The sequence below is a fragment of the Bos taurus genome, chromosome 22, assembly GCF_002263795.3.
Source record: "Bos taurus isolate L1 Dominette 01449 registration number 42190680 breed Hereford chromosome 22, ARS-UCD2.0, whole genome shotgun sequence".
Taxonomy (NCBI): domain Eukaryota; kingdom Metazoa; phylum Chordata; class Mammalia; order Artiodactyla; family Bovidae; genus Bos; species Bos taurus.
Genome location: NC_037349.1, coordinates 47,645,667 through 47,662,578, shown reverse-complemented (window position 1 = coordinate 47,662,578; position 16,912 = coordinate 47,645,667). Strand labels below are relative to the sequence as shown.

General features: G+C 37.7%; 1 protein-coding gene across 1 annotated transcript in view; it reads right to left on the bottom strand.

Annotated features, from left to right (window-relative positions):
• Positions 1-16,070, bottom strand: part of DCP1A (decapping mRNA 1A) — a 44,063-nt gene extending 27,993 nt beyond the window's left edge. Inside the window, 3 exon segments of the mRNA NM_001102330.1 lie at positions 11,239-11,366; positions 13,318-13,358; positions 15,885-16,070. Of these exon segments, the coding sequence (NP_001095800.1) occupies positions 11,239-11,366; positions 13,318-13,358; positions 15,885-16,019 (304 nt within the window). The 5' untranslated portion in view covers positions 16,020-16,070.
• Between the last annotated feature and the right edge of the window lie 842 nt (positions 16,071-16,912).

The window sequence follows — 16,912 nt, the reverse complement described above, 5'->3', positions numbered from 1 at the left end:
TGGAATCACAGAGGATGCAACTTCTTGAGACTGACTTTTCTGACTCAATGTAACTCTCTGGATATTCATCTACAGTTGTTACTTGCATCAAAAGTTTGCTCCTATTTTTTGCTTAGTAGTATTTCTTGGTGTGGATGTACCAGTTTATTTAACCATTTATGCACTGAAGGTCATCTGCAGTGCTTCCACTTTGGGGCTATTATGCATAAGGCTGCTATGTTTGTGTACAGGTTTCTGTGAACCTAAGTTTTCATTTTTCTGGGTTAAATGTCCAAAAGAATAGTTACTGAGTCATAGTAGTTGCATGTTTAAAAAAAAACGGTTACACTGTTTTCCAGTTTTATATTCCTGCCAACAATGGATAAGCCATCTAGTCTCTCTGCTCCTTGCCAGCATTTGCTGTTCTATTTTTAATTTTACACATTCTGATAGGTGTGTAGTGGTATCTCATGGTGGTTTTAATTTACATTTCCCTAATGACTAATAATACAGAATGTCTTTTCACGTGCTTGTCATCTATATATCCTCTTTAATTAAATGTCTATTCATATCTTTTGCCCCAAAGGATTGTTTTCTAAACTGTTCAGTTGAGAATTCTTCATATATTCAAGAAACCAATTCTTTGTCAGATGTGGTTTGAAAATATTTTCTCTTTTGTCAATAGCAAAGTCCAATTTATGAGTTATGCCTTCTGTGGATTTCAAGTCTAAAAACTCTTTGCTGACCCCTAGTAAATCGGACTGGGGCTCTGAAAAGACTCCATTTATGGCAATTACACACAATCATCTTTCTCTAATATGCCTCTTCTGACCTGGCTAAAGAACACACAAAATACAAGAGACCAAATACAAAAGACACCAATTTTTCTCTAATGGACACAAGGATGATATGCAATACATCAGGCTCAGAGAGGAACATACAACATTTTGAGGGCGCTAAGCAGAGGCATTTAAGTTTTCATAGAGGGGTGTGTAAATCAAACTCTTAGGAAAGAATTCCATATCAATAATCAAAATAAGTCCAAAATAAGAGCTGTCGACTTACTCTGACAAATCTTTACCTAAAGTCCCACTCTCTTTCCTTTGCAGAAATACACTATATTAGATAGAAATAAGATGCACATTTTCCACATTTGTGCATTATCAAATAAACTGCCAAAAAAGAGTCAAACACTTTCAAAGGCATGCTGCAGAAGAAACAGAGATAAGGAAGCCATAATGATAGCTTAATGGGTAAAGGATAAGAGTCACACTCAATTCTGCCAAAAGCAGACATGCAGAGGTTCAGACACGCATCCAAGAATCAGCTCTGTCTGCCAACATATCAGATGATCAGTGCATGCAACTGGCAAGGAGGCCCAGGGAGCTGCCACTGAGCCTGTCACTGTCACTGTGAGCAAAGACAGACAAGTTCACCAGATAGCTAAAACCATGGAAGACCTTGTCTCCACACCAAAGCCAAGTACTCTTCCCTCAAGGGAACTTACACTCTAAGGCCCAACATATTCTGCCAACCATCTGCTTGCTAAAACATCCTGAAATAATTTTCCTTGATTAATTATGCCACAGAGGATTTAGACATTTGGCAATACAGTATAATTTTGCTATGGTAAATAACAATGGCATCATCTTTTGTACGTGGCTTTTCTGAAGATGAAAGCAAACTATTCAGTTACTGGACACCCACCACATATCGTGGCTGTTAACCACTGTCCCAATTAGTCACGCTGTCCCTGAAGAGTTAGCGGGTGTGACAGGACATTTAAATAACTTTATGTTGTACTTCCATAAAAAATATCAAAATGCAGAAAAGCATATTCAAAATTAACTGTTTCCCTTGCTTCTCAAATGACAGCCCTCTTCTTTTGAACATATGAAAAGTGCAACTGACAAAGATCAAAGTTGTTGGATTATTTAATGCTGAGAAATTTTCAAAAGCTGAAGGGCAAGTCATCTGTTTCCCTGGAGAGTCCTGTTTGAAGATTCAGCAGCCAATTATGATCTGATGTTATACCTCATTCTGCTTCTCATCAGGAGTGGTGTATGACACACACAAGGTCAAGAAAATCCAAATTAATTTGGAGCCCTTACAAAATCCCTTGAGACTTCTAGCAATCTGGTAAAATGTCACTAAAACAGACCTGGGGACCACTTTCATGCACGTGCTGCCTTTTTGACTCATTTATTAGTTACATCTGACCTACTTTCTAAAAGGATCTGAGGTGGCTGGAGATTTTCTCAGTATGCTGCCAAGCTGAAAAGGGGGTTTGATAAAGCTTTTGGCAATGGTGTTATGACTTATAACATTTGTGAAGATGGCACCAACAAATGTCCTCTAGACCAGGAAACAAACACAACAAAATGTACTTTGAACATAACCAGAAATATTTACTGTGGAATAAGGAAGACTCTTCTGATAACAAAAGGACTGTAAGAATAGAATAGATGACATATACATAAGCATGCCCTGACAACTGAAAACACAAACGCTTTGACAGACCATTTCCTTTAAGATAAGAAGAAGCCTGGTGGCTCCATAGCAATATCAAAAGGTTGGGAAAGAGACAGAGGAGAAAGTCTCTGGGGTGGAGGTTAGAATACACACATACAGGTGAAAAGTTACTGAGCCAAAGACTGCTGGACCTGGGATTACAGCACAACAGTGTGCCAGCTGGCAAACAGGCAGGTGAGGAAACGCTGTGAATCATAAGCAAGGCTGCTAAGTGTAACCGGGTTGTAGCAGCAGCTTAACTTTTTGGGGCCAAAGAGTAGACATACTTAAACACCACTGAACACTAACATGGCAGAAAAAGAGCTCACTTTCTAAAGTTTAAATTATGTCTATTTAGTAAACATTGATTAAAAGACTTCTTCCAGGAAATTAAAAATGCTATTCTGTAAGCTCTTTAGTTTATTTTTAAATATGGTACTCTTCTCTAAATCAAGTCCGAAAATATTTACCAGCAACACTGCTTCCACAGTTCCTTTTAACCGTAATTTCAGTATAGGATTCAGACATATGAAATGACCACTAAACTTTTTGGAGGACTAGGAAAATAAAACCCAAGAATATCACAAGTGACGATTCCTATTTATAAACTTTTTACTCTGTAATGATGGGTAACCCTGAATAAAACAGTGAGTCATACTAGGATTTCACCTCTTTTAGGATTTATCGTCACTATAGCCGCATAGCACTTGCCATGAATAGAGCACACATGGTCAACTTTTAAAATCTTTACAACTAAGATAATAATAATAAATGATAAAAATTGCTTTCACCTGAAAACACTACTGGGGAGAGGAGGGGAAGCCAGTAATTGGGCATAATGAAAAGAATCTGTTTTGGAAATTCTCCACTGTTCACAGACTCAAGTTAACAAGAAGGTACCCGATGGAGGCTCTACTGGAACACTAAGTAGTGACCTACAACAGCTAGGAAGCATTAAAGGTTTTTGATATCTCTGACCTAACAGCGTCACCAGATCAACCCCGGAGTCCAAGTCACTGTTTTCATGGTGTTTTACCTCTTCCGTCTACGTTATGTGACAACAGCAAGGCTCTTTCTTTATCTTGGTTCAGAAGGCCAGACGAATGCAGTGCCAAAGATTTCTTCCTCTTACGCTGATTGCAGAATCATACCAGCCGCAGCTGCTGCTGCTGATGGGGGAAGACTGCCTGCCTCTCTTCAGGCTACGTAAGAAGCAGTGTGTACTGGATTCAAAGATCACAAAGTATGGGCTGTGGAACTTTAGAAACTGTTCATAAAGTCGTCTTTTAGCCTGGTGGTAGAACTCACATTACTTGAGTTGCCAAACTGTAAAATTACTCTTGCAAGGAAATTTCCTGTATTGTGCTTTTAAGTTTGAAGATTTGTACCAAATGCCAACAGCCACCTAGCATCTCTACTGCTCTTGCCCTTGAACCGAGAAAGGCCAAGCAGAGACCAAGAAAAACACACGTACACACTACAATATTTCTTCTAATAAAACTTACCATTTGGCAGCTACATTTTCAACGCTATGGAAATGAATCTCCCTGCTTTTTCTAGTGATCTAATTTTAATTAAAAATGCTCTATATCAAGAGACTGATGCTCGATATAAAGGAAAAGTGACAAGTGAAGCGGAAATGAAGGGGTACTTCACACAGATTTTTGGAGGTAAGTTCTTTCAAAATATTAAACAGTGATAAGATTTTTATTTCCAATTGTTCCCGGTGTGGTGATCTGCTGTTGCTGTTAAGCTGGTTACAGGGTGTCTATGCCTTAAGGTCCCCTCTCTTCTCACATCAAACTTTATTCTGTCCTTAGACAAGTGTGTGATGGTGGTTTTAGCTAAAAGAGAAGTGATTATTCTACTCTGTGTGCATGTTAGACCTGATATCTCATAATTAATTCAGAAGTATATATACATATATATACAACAAATTCCAGGTTACCATGTTAACCCTGGAAGATACCCACAGAAACGAAAATGAAAGTACCCGACACTGATCTTGGGGGAAAGCACCTTCTAAGAGAAACATACTTAGTGAGGTTTTGTTGTTTGTAGCCAGTGCTCATCAAATGCTTGAAGGAATAGTGGATAATATGAAGCACGATTTCCTTTCTATGGAGGTAAGTGTTCCTGTGGTAAGATCAGAAATGTGAAGATCTTATAGTTACTTTTTCAGAGGCCCGTTGCTATATGGATGACTACTTTAGTACCACTTACTGAACTGGAGAAAACATTCTTCTCAGCATTCTTTTTAGATGAGATAGAAGAGATTTTAAAACTACTGACCCAATTATTTCATTGAATCCATTTACTCCTAAGTTTTGTTACACTGTTTTTTTCCAGGAAATTGTCTATATAATCCAAATTTTAAACTTCTGTGCAAAAAGTTCTTTACAGTGGTTTTTTATTCTCTATCCTTAGTTGCTGTATTATATATATATAGTATATGTTATTCCTAATATTGCCATTTATGTCTCTCCTTCTCTTTTTCCTGTTGGATCAATCAGGTCATAGGGGAAAGCTTTTGTTTTGTTGATCTGCTCTATTGCTAATATTGATAGATAGATAGATCATATTGCTAATATGATCTATCTGCTCATATTCCTACCTATGTATGATAATTTTAATAAAAATTCTATACATACTTGAAAATAATGCAAATTCTTGAACTGCTAGAAGCAGGGTTTTTTCCTTTGTCCATTAAACCAAGTCTAACTGTGTTGTTTAAATATCCCATAACCTTAGTAAATTATCTGCCTTATCTGTCAATTACTGAGGTGGTCTGTTTATATTTCCCACTATAATTATGGATTTTAAACATTTGATGTGTAATGCTGATAAATACAAGGTATGTATCAGTTTAGAACTGTTTTTTTCTTGTAGGCAATTTACTTCTTTTGTCATTATGGGATAACTTTTATTCCTGATGTTTCCTACCTCAGATTCTATGACATGTGATTAACACAGCTACATCAGTCTTGTTTGGCTAATAGTTACCTGACATATATCATCCTATTCTTTTACTTTCAACTTTTCCTGGCTTTGGAGTTTTACGCTTTTTGAAAACAGCATTACTGGCAAATTCTGTATCTATCCGATCTCAGAATCTCCTTTAACTGTCAAGTATGGTTCACTTAACATTTGTTTCAGTTACTGGTTTATTTGTTTCTGCCATTTTATTAGAACTGGGCTATTCCCCATAGTTTCTATTTACTTTTCTCCCATCTCAAACTGTACTGGTTTAAAATTAAGACACCCTATTTCTGTTCTGCAGTGATTACCCTGAATCTTTTGATCAAAACATAGCTTGACTTACAAGTCTATTGGTCATCAATTTATCTACCCTCACCTCAGTCTTTGTAATTTTTTGGTTTGGAAAGTTTTTATCTTATACTGCTGTCTGGTATTTTTGCTTTACCTTTTTAATACCTCTACTCAAGCTAGGCATTTTATTTTTTTATACAGTCAATGCTTATTTTGTTTTACTGTTGCTTAAACCTAATTACTTCTGTATTCAATTTTCTTCTTTCTGAACTATAGCCTTTACAGCTGCACTGGTAAAAATAAATTAACTAAACTAAATTAAGAACTTATAGTTAAAAACATAGTTGTACTAGGCACATTTCAAGGGTTCAATAGCTACCATACAGTACTGCTTTGGAAGCACATATGACAAAGGTCTGCTGGAGTTAACTTCTGTTTTTGTTGAAAAATGTCTTAGTTTGCTCTCTTGAATTACTAAATTGATGGTTAATTGTATTTTTTTCCTTTAGTACTTGAAAATAAAATTCCTTTGTTTTCTAAACTCAGTAGCTGCAATCAAATATGCTGTCAGTCTAACTGACGCTCTTCCTAAATAACAGATCTCAACAGTTTGGCTGTTTACGTCTTTGCCTTTGATCCAGGTCTCTATTTATTTTGCCATGTGTCCAAGTCTGTATTTATTTCTATTTATTTTGCTTGAGGCCTTATTTTATTGCCTAAATCCGAGACTTATGTCTTTCATGGATTCTGGAAAATTCTGAGTTATAATCTCCTCAAATATTCCCTCTTAAAAAAAAAAATTCGCCCTCTACATATTTTATCATTCTGAAATTCTTCTCTGTCATATGTTAAACTTTCTAAGACTTTCCAACCCTTTGCTCTCTGTCAAACTTTCCATTTTTCCCCTTTCTGGACTGCATCCTGGATAATTTCCTCAGATGTCTCTTCCAGGTACCCAATTCTCTTTTCAGTCTTTATAATTAAATGTTAAATCAGGTAGAGAGTTTACCTCAACAACTAAAATTTTAATTTCTTAAAGTTTTACTTAGCTATTTTTCAAATCTACCTGTCACTTTATTTTATAATCTACATCTGATATTCTTATCCATTAAAGTCTCTAACTGATCATATCATTAACCAAAATTTCTGGGAAGGGCTGGCTGTTTGTTTTACCATATGCTTTACCGACTGTGAATTATGTCTTTGTATTTATTGTAATTTTTGGACCCTGGGGCTTACCAGTAAGATCCTGGGGCAATTTTGATTAAGAATATTCTCTCCAAAAAAGTTTTGCATTTGCTTTTGCCAAGTGTTCTAGAGTATTCAACAGGTGAGAATCAATTTCATGTTAATTTTTTGGCCTGGGTAAGAAATTACACCAAATGAATATTATAACTTGAACCTCAAATCTGAAATATGAGAGGCCTCTGGCTATAATTTTTAGGGGGGAAATCTTCCCTCTAGTTCATAGCACAGACTGAAGTAGATAAGCTTGCCTGTCATCTCCCTAGGTTGATAGGCTGATATCTTCCTAATTTACTAATACACAACTCATTAGGGGACCTGGATAATAAAGTCTTTAAGATCTTTCACTAATAAGACCACTTGGTTTAAGTCCAAGACAGAGACACAGTCTATAATATTTTAATTTGTAAGTGCCTGATAACTTACCTTTACATATATGACGCTTTCTTAAGACAAGCAGGTCAGATCAGTGGTTTAAGTGATTTACCCAGTTACAGTTGGGAAAATGGCAAAGCCTAGAATAGAATTCTTTTCTGCAAATTAAATTCTACTGCAAAGAGTGTTACCATGGCAAACCCACCCTCAGGGATATCTTCTGCAGCCCTTGCATCCAGAAATCATTTGTAAATTTTAAAAAGAAATGATTAAATGAGAGGCATACAAATCTAAAGGTGCCCAAGTATGTTTCTGCATGGATCTATGCTTCAGAACTCTGGTGTCCAATATGGTAGCCACTAGTCTTATATGGCTATTTAAATGCAAACTGATTAAATAAACTTTACAAATCTGTTTTTTCTTGGCTGCACCAGCCATATTTTAAGTGTTCCACAGTCACATGTGGCTGACCAGTGACTGCTATACGGGACAGTATCAATAGAGATCATTTCCATCATCACAGAGTCCACAGGACAGCACTGCTCTAGAGAGTGGACTGATGAAATAAGTTATTTTACTGTTGTAGCAAAGTAGAAAGAACATTTGTTTTGAAGCTCAAGAGAGACCTAGATTTGACTTCTGCCTGTTACTTATAAACTTTGTTGACTCTTGAGCAAGTTTCTTAACTTCTCTGGGACTCTTGTTTCCTCATCTGTAAGTGGGGAATCAGAAATCAGGTGCTGGGAATATAATTTTCACTTAGTAAGTACAGAATCTGCAGTCTCCTCAACCCTTATTGGGGTCTTATGGCTGGCAAAAGGTATAAAAATAAACTGTTTCCAAAAGGTGCAAGAGAATCACCAAACCTAAACTTCTGGCAGGTGCAAGCATTTCCTTTCTAAGCTTTTACCTTTCTCTTGGGATGGTGAGGTGGGGTGTTAAAGAAAAACTAGGGAATTCCTGGCAATCCAGGGGTTAGGACCCTGTGATCTCACTGCTGTGGGTCTGAATTTCATCCTTGACCGGAGAACTAAGATCCTACAAGCCACTCAGTGCATGCCCCCCTACCCCCCAAAAAAGTTAGAACTGGAAAAAGTTATAGCTCAATATTCTGTCAACTCTAAAAATTGATTTAAGAGAAAGAGGCTGGATCTGAGGGTATAGCTGGAATACAATGGGTCAGGTGTCTTGGTGGTATTTCCCATGAGAAAATGACAGAAAACAGCTACAGAAGCATGTATAATTACCTGTATACACATCAGACACTAATTAACTTTTTATTTAAAGATCAAATCCCTAAACAATTCAGTAGCTTGCTGACCTGACAAGACTACTTGTCAGGTCTAAGACTAGGGAGACAAAACATACTCCGCAGAGGCTTTAATACTCTCAGAATCACTTTATGCTGCCCTGTCACTTCTCCCCAGTACAAAAAGGCCTCTAAATACTTTCCCCAAGTTCTTCTTCTAGATTATTTCTCATATATCCACAGTACTGTTCTTGACCTTTTCAGGCTTTTCTCTGGCTTAAAACCAAACTGATGTGCTCTTGAATATCTAATTAGCAATACCAGAAACTGTTAGGCCCTTAAGAAATAATTCAGTGCCTCAATTAACGGAGAAGCGGAATGATCTAGGTTAAATGACTCTTATGTTTAACTAAGGAAACCTTTGTTTCAACCTTCTGTTGAAAATCTTTCTACAATAAATATCATTAGTGCACTGTCCCCCTCAAGAATATTCTAATTAACATAAGAAACACTTCTGATGGTTTAAGGTCTTATCATTACAGCAAATCAATCTATGACACTATAGTGTGGTAAAACTTATAGTACTGATCCCAAGTAACACATGAGAAATTTGCTAATTTTCACAAAATAAAACATTAGCCTTTTCCCTTTACAATTTGCCTTCATTTCTTCCATACATGGACTATAGAAATATTTACAGATATTTTAGGCTCTGATTGGTTACATTTTGGTTAATCAACACACTAGAAATGAACTACACTCCAATAAAAATTAATATAAAAAACTTTTTGGTTAATCATGGTTCATTTTTATTTGTGTTATCTTGCACTTCAACTTCATAGGTAACTTTACTTGTTCAATACAACTCATTTCAGGCTTATGCTAAATGGTAATTAAGTCCATGGGCCTCTGATAATTTCCCCTACTGACTACTTTACTCGGAGAGGGCAATGGCATCCCATTCCAGTACTCTTGCCTGGAAAATCCCATGGACGGAGGAGCCTGGTAGGCTGCAGTCCCCAGGCTCCCTAAGAGTCAGACACGACTGAGTAACTTCACTTTCACTTTTCACTTTCATGCACTGGAGAAGGAAATGGCAACCCACTGCAGTGTTCTTGCCTGGAGAATCCCAGGGATGGGGGAGCCTGGTGGGCTGCCGTCTATGGGGTTGCACAGGGTCAGACATGACTGAAGCGACTTGGCGGCAGCAGCAGCAGACTACTTTACTAATCAAACTTATATTAGAGGCAACAGCTAGATTAAGTTTTCAGGTAATAAAAACAGAATTAACCCAATTTTCCTTAAATAAAAATTGGATCTGCACTGCTTTGCAGACTTTCCCCTTTAACAGAATAGTCAGCATAAAAAAACAGCTATCTGAAGTAATTCTTACTGTTAATAATAGTTTAAATAAATCCATCCATTCAAACTAAGAGAGAGAATTATCTGGACAAATTGTTTACTAAAAATTCAAGAGACAGATTTTATTTTGCTTAAAAGTGAGCTAGGGAGAAGAATTTGGGGCTTTTAGTTTCAACAAAGATTTGTCACTTCTCATTCAGGGAATGAAAAGATGCATACTTTCTAGGAGTTTTTTTTTAAACATGTTCTATTGAAGACATTCCCCCAATACTAGTTACCTCGCACTCAAGTGAAATTCATACTTTTAGGTTTTAAGTTAGAAGCCAAGCCTCTCCAGCAGCCTCCTCAGATGATGGCTGCAGCACAGTCCCCTTACCAGAATAACCAGGGCTGACATTCCTACCAGCAAAGCCAGACAAATTGTCTGTCTTCTGTTCCCAAACACTCATATCTCCAATCCCATGTTGAAATACAAGAACCAGGTGTACTTTTTAGTATTTATTTCTTAAAAAGGCCACTCTGGCTTTGCTGACTATACCCAACCATTTTTCGTGTCTTAAAATGCCTGAAAGGACCCTGGACTAGGAAGCAGCAAAAAGGGTTACAATCCTCTCTCTCCAACCGAGCAGCGGCCGCTCACCTGAGTCTCAGCTGACTTAATGGCCTGTCTACCCTAAAAGTTATTACACTATTGATGTTAAAGTACAATAGCTCTTGGCCCTGCACTTGTACCCAACACTCAACTAAATAAACAGACTGAAAAATACCACAATCAGGGCAAAGACAGTCCTTTTTTTGTGCACAGAAATAGTAGTATCTGTCTTTAAGTTCTTTTGCTCAGTGGCATCAGTTCAGTTCAGTTCAGTCGCTCAGTCATGTGAGACTCTTTGCGACCCCATGAATCGTAGCATACCAGGCATGGGCAGCCAATAACACATATCACAACAAAAACAAAGGGTGAAATTTATTTTCATAGAACAAATAGTAGAAATATAATGTAATATAATTATATAGAATAATATAGTTAACTATTACTAAAATAATAAGTTACTGTATACAAAGAGTGTTTCAATTTTAGAAGTTCAATTCAAAAGCTCTGATCTTAGCAAGAGACTCACTTATGACCAAGCGTATAGACCATAGTTTTTATTGTACCCTGAATTTCCAAGAATACTGTGCTGACAGAAACTAAAGTCACTCAATTAAGCAGCAAACACATGAACTATAATTAACAGATAGATACTCACAACTTGCATTTCTATACAGAAGAAATGGTTCGTGGAGCTGAAATTCCAAATCTTTATTTACTGGTTCAACTAGATTGTGCATATTCAGTCGATTCACAATGGTGAAACCATGGTAAGGTGAAGCTGACCTTAGATTTAATAGAAGAAAAAAAAAAGTAGTCATTAAATTTGCTGAAATATTATCTACTTTTTAGTTCCATTTTAAAAAATGAATGGAATATTGCATTATATAATATTATTAGCACTCAAAATCATAAACAAAAAATTTAAGTCAGATCATACCCCTCCCCATCTCAGGAGCTTTCAAGGACTGTCCCTCAGAATAAAGGCCAAGGTCTTAACTAAGGCCACCCACCCAAGGCCTTAAGTGATATGTGCCCCCTTGACTTCAACGCCTGTGCCTCTTCCCTGTTCTTCCTGCTCCAGCCACACTGGACTCCTTACCATTCTTCCTATAGGTATGTTTCTACCTAAAGACCTCTGTCTGGGCTACTTGCCCAGAATCTACAGTTATCTCATTTCCCACAAGCCTCTGTTCAAATGTCCCATTCTCACTAAGGCCTGCTACAGAACTACCCTTTTCAATGCTACCAAGCTCAATACCTCTAACCCTTCTCTCTTTTTCCACACCATGATTTTTTGTGTTTACCATCCTTCTCCACTAAACTGTACCATGCAAATAGGATTCTTCTTTTTTTCAGGTAAGTACCAAGAGAGCCATATAGTAGATATTTAGTGAATATACGCTCAATAAAAATATCATTTATTTTAAATATGGTACAGGACTGGTTACAATAATTATTGCCCACCATCACAATGATTTTGCTTATATCAAATGGGAGAACTATGGAGAGACTTGAGCTAGTAAGAAAATGTTTTGAATCCTACAAGAAACATCTTGGTTCCCATGTCAGGGTGATCCAGCACATGATCCTTCAGGTACTTCTCACTTGTATACGGAATATTTCTGTGTTAATGGGAGAGGTTTTAGAACTCTATTCTCCAGATTAGGAAACAAGCTTAGGATGATTCAGGCCTGCACCCTAAGTCACACAAATAATAACCAGGATTCAGCTTTTAGGTTTTCTGATTCCAAATCCATGCTTCTTCTATGCTAAGGTCTCTCCAAAGGGACATTCTGACATCTGGTATATATTTATCCATTTCATCCATAACATGTTCCCACATTTCCCAAACAGAGTCTCACTGGTCTCCTTTTATTGGAATCAATACAAGTGGAAGCTTCCATAAATTTTATTAAATCAAGTCAGTCACTAAACTAAATTTCATTTTCTGTAATTTGGTGAATCCACGCTGTTACAATAAGGCCAGGAAAGTGCTTCCCAAGTACCAAGGTTCTAATAATAGTTGAAGAGCTTCTAGAGATTTATATTGGTAATGAATATTACCAGGTAAAAGTCTTTTTTTTTTTTTTAAAGGAGAAAGATGAGTAACAGGGAACAAAATGTCAAAAAGAAAGAGTAACATTAAATCACTTAAAAGGAAGAAAAAAATCAGTGTTTTTTAAACAAGATCTCAAAGGTGCACAACACAATTTAGAAGAATATTTGACAAATTCTTGTTGCAATCCATAAATAATTTACCACACACACACACACACACACACACGAAAAGAACCAGTATCAGTTCTTTTCGTGTGTGTATGTGTATCAGTAATCCTGCTGAGTTTCCTAAGCTTTAGAAACCAAGAAAAGGCATCTATCTCAATCAGAGCGAGAGTTAAGAGGGATCCAGGAAAACAAGAAACTCCAATGACTAACATATCTCTGTTTTCCTAATATGGGGGAAGGAGAAAGGCATCTGCTTTAGATTCATTCATTACTACAAAATGTTTTCTATTTTGCTAGGTTCCTAAATAAGTTCTGTTTGATTCTGAATCACAGGAACTGTCAAAGAAGGGACATTACTTGGTTAAGATTTCACAGCAAGGGATGGATGAATACTTGGAAGGGTCAAGCAGGAAGGTTCCAAACACAAATTACAATAGGGCTGAATCACTCTACATGACATTGTTCACCATCAAATTAAAAAAAAATAATACTTTTTTAAAAAGCTTACCTTCGATATACAAATAAGGTCCCTTCTATATCAGTCTTCTCCTGTAACAGACAATGAGTCAATTAGTTTTTCCCCCCATAATCTAACCACAAGTTGTCACAGTGGAAAAGTACTTCACATTTAAGATCAACTTATTTATTTTAAAATTAATTAATTAATTAATGCATGTTAATTGATATGCAATGTTCTATCCAGCAACATGCCTATATCTACAGTAACTTTTCTTTTCTTTTTTAAAATGTAAAGGAGAAAAATATCTAGAATTAGCTTTCATTTTTTAAAACTAAAATGTTTTAGCCAAATTTCTTAATTTTAAAGTCAACGTCCATATACAGTCATTACTTCACCTTTAAAGTTTATCAGTCAGTAGGAAAAAAAAAAAGAAATTTTATCTTACAGGACACTGTTTCATCACTTGGGAGATTCTGGCATATTTTCACGAGCAGCAAATTTTGTGATTAGTTAAGAACTACTGTCAAACACAATGAGTTTGTTATTCTTAGAACTTTGTTGAAGAATCACGAATACTGAAATTATACTTAGTATAATTTGTATAGTTCGTACAAATAATTTTAAACTTTTTTTTAGCTTAAAGTAAACGTTTGATTAAGAAAGTACAATTCATCATCTTTCATTTGCTGTGACAAGAGTGTATTTAGGTTTTAAATAGTTACAATGTTTTTAAAAAAAAAAAAAAAAAAAATTAGTCTACAGTTCACAGCCCAGATAGGATCTAAATAGTTTAATGCAATCAGCAAACTATTAGTAAACTTAAATGTTAGTCATATAGAATTGAATTTGGTGGGATGAAAAAAAGAACTTTAAAAGATATTTACCATCTTGATTTCTAACTTAAACATCATCATGGAATTTTTCCTTATGTATTTCTTGCCTTTCAAACTTTATTAATATAAGAAATTGGTAATCACTTGCTTCACAATGAAAGAAAACTTACCCAAATAAACAATTGTGTAAAGTTACAAATCACTGCCATGATACAAATGAATAATAGCAGTTTAGTTTTCAATTCAGGTTATTTCAGCTTGCATTTCATTCAGCTTGTATTTAAAGAAGAATGGCACAATTAAAATTCCAAAATATTGGAAGTCTGTGACAAACTAGAAATAAAAGCTTGTCAGTAATAAGCTCATGCCCCAAATATTCACCATCTGTCTGCAATCCACACTCCAAAAATGTTATGTACAGCAAGAAAAGAACAATGGTCCAAACAATTTAAACTAAAGTAATATCTAGTAAAACAGTCACACTTAAAAAAAAAAAATCTATAATTTTGTTCTATGTGGCTTGCCATACCTCCTTCTATTCCAGGGGGTGAAGGAAAGACGATACAAAGTAAAGCAATATGACTTTGAAAACTCTCCGCATCTGATTTAACTGTTTATAAATGTGAAATGATTTTTCACAAAATTAATGATTAAATATAACCCATGTATCTGCATTATGTTGCAAAGGATATATTATAATAATCTTTCCATTTTGTTAGTACAAGGACTTCAATTCTTATTGAAACGTGAATGTGAATCATTAATTCAATCCAACAAACATTTACAGATTATTTTTTAAATAAAGCCTATATAGCTAAATGAGTTAATCAAGAAGATTCATATTTTTAAGGGAAATGATGTTACGTTTATTTATTTATATTTTATTTAGCCACTTGGGTGGCTTGTTAGATCTTAGTTCCCCGACCAAGGATGGAACTCTGCAGTAGAAGCGGGGAGTCCTAACCACTGGACAACCAGGGAAGTCTCGAAATTCTGACATGTAAACAACCACCGAAGCTTCAAACCGGCTAACAAATCAGTGAACTAACTGAATGTAACTTTTCGCAACCTCTCTCGTGCAAAAAAGGCAAAAAGTCTGATGCGAGCATTCAGAAGTGACATCACCAGCAGCATACCTGAAACAAACACGAGGTCTCTTATCCAAAGGTTTCAAGGTAACAAAATTAACAAGCAAGCCCTTTTCCTAAGTGCCTTGAAATCTTTTCCAAACTCTGGAAACACAGTGTAGTTTGATAAATGCGGGACTTATCCCCACCCTCTCGCCTTTCCAAGAACTGAAACTAATTGGATTTCAAGCTTTAAATCCTAATAACCTCTGCGAAGGGGGTTCTGATTTATCTGTTGGGGGGAGAGGGGTGTTTACTTTATAGATTATATATATATAATTTATCTAACAACTCTCAAAGCTTCAGACAATCTTACAGGCGTCGTTCTGACTCCATCGGTCTCATATCCTCCAACACACCTGCAAAGAAGGCAGGTCGCCCACATCCTCGAACTGGACCCCTGGAGACTAACCCTTCTTCAACCCTCCCCTCTATCAGCTTTCCCCCCGGATGTTTGGACCTACTTCCCTCTCTCCTCTCACCCAATCCCCAGCGGCGCCGACACCTCTCAGGCGCCGGCCAGGCTCTCCTCCAGTCCCTGGCCTCGCCTCCGCCACCCTGGCCTCCCGCATCGCCCCCTACCCAGCTCGGTCGGCGCGGCCCCTTTAAGAAGCGGCGGCTGGGAGAGCAACTTCAGCGGCCTGGCTGTACTCACCCACTGGTTGGCCTTGGGGCAGAAGGTGTACAGTGCGACCTGGCCCGTGAGGTCTGCGATGCTGGTGATGTAGGGGTCATGTTGCTTCAGGGCTGCTAAGCTCATCTCTTGCCCAGCTCGACTCAGCGACTCCATCTTGAATTCCGGAGCCGAGCCCCTCTGGCGGGGCGGAGTCGAGGACAGGAAGGTGCCATGGAGGCAAAGTTCCCCCAGCTGCGTCAGCGCCCTCAATTTCCGCCTATCCACCGGGCCTCGCGGCCGGGCGGTACGGCAGCTATTATGCTCCGCTGAACCCACGCCCGGGGCGCCGGGTTCCGGTGTCGTCGGGTTCCGGTGTCGTCAGGTCCCAGTGGACTGAAGGTGTGAGGTGGCGTCCGCCGCCGCGTGGCGGAGCAAAAAGGCCTGGGCGCTGGTTCTTCTTTTCCGCGGGCTGAAAGGTACCGGCGCTCGGAACAAGGCTGCTCTGGAGATTTCTCACCGTTCCTGCCGTATTAGTTTCCTGCGGCCGCAGACTGGAAACCTAGCTGCGTCAAGGCAGGGCTCCACCGGCGATTTAGAAAACAGAAAAGCGGGGAGAAACGGGGTGGGGGTGGGGGAACCTCGGAAAGTACCCCAGATCTCAGATCTGTTAGTGTTTTTATAAAGGAAGTTTTTGAAAAAGCCAAACTAGCCCGTCTGTAACTACACGGAAATGTCTTTTGTTGTCAACTTATTTTCTTCCTCTGAATCCCACGAAAATCTTTATCCAGTTTTGGAAAGAACCCGTGAAAACTTGTTTGCCGTGCATCGTTTAAAGCTTTAAAACGGTAACTCATCCTTTTAGCAAACATCTGCTTAATATTTTAAGACATTTTAAAAGAGCCAGTTACTAGCTAAAGAGTAAAACAAGGCGTGGAAGATAAAGGGAACTCTGCACCCACTCCCCCGCCCCCTCCCCCGGTTTGTTATAAAAAACCTTTTTTTATACTGAAAAGATAACCGAGAGGTGTCTGTGGCGGCCCAGTGGTTTACTCCACCCTTCCAGTGCA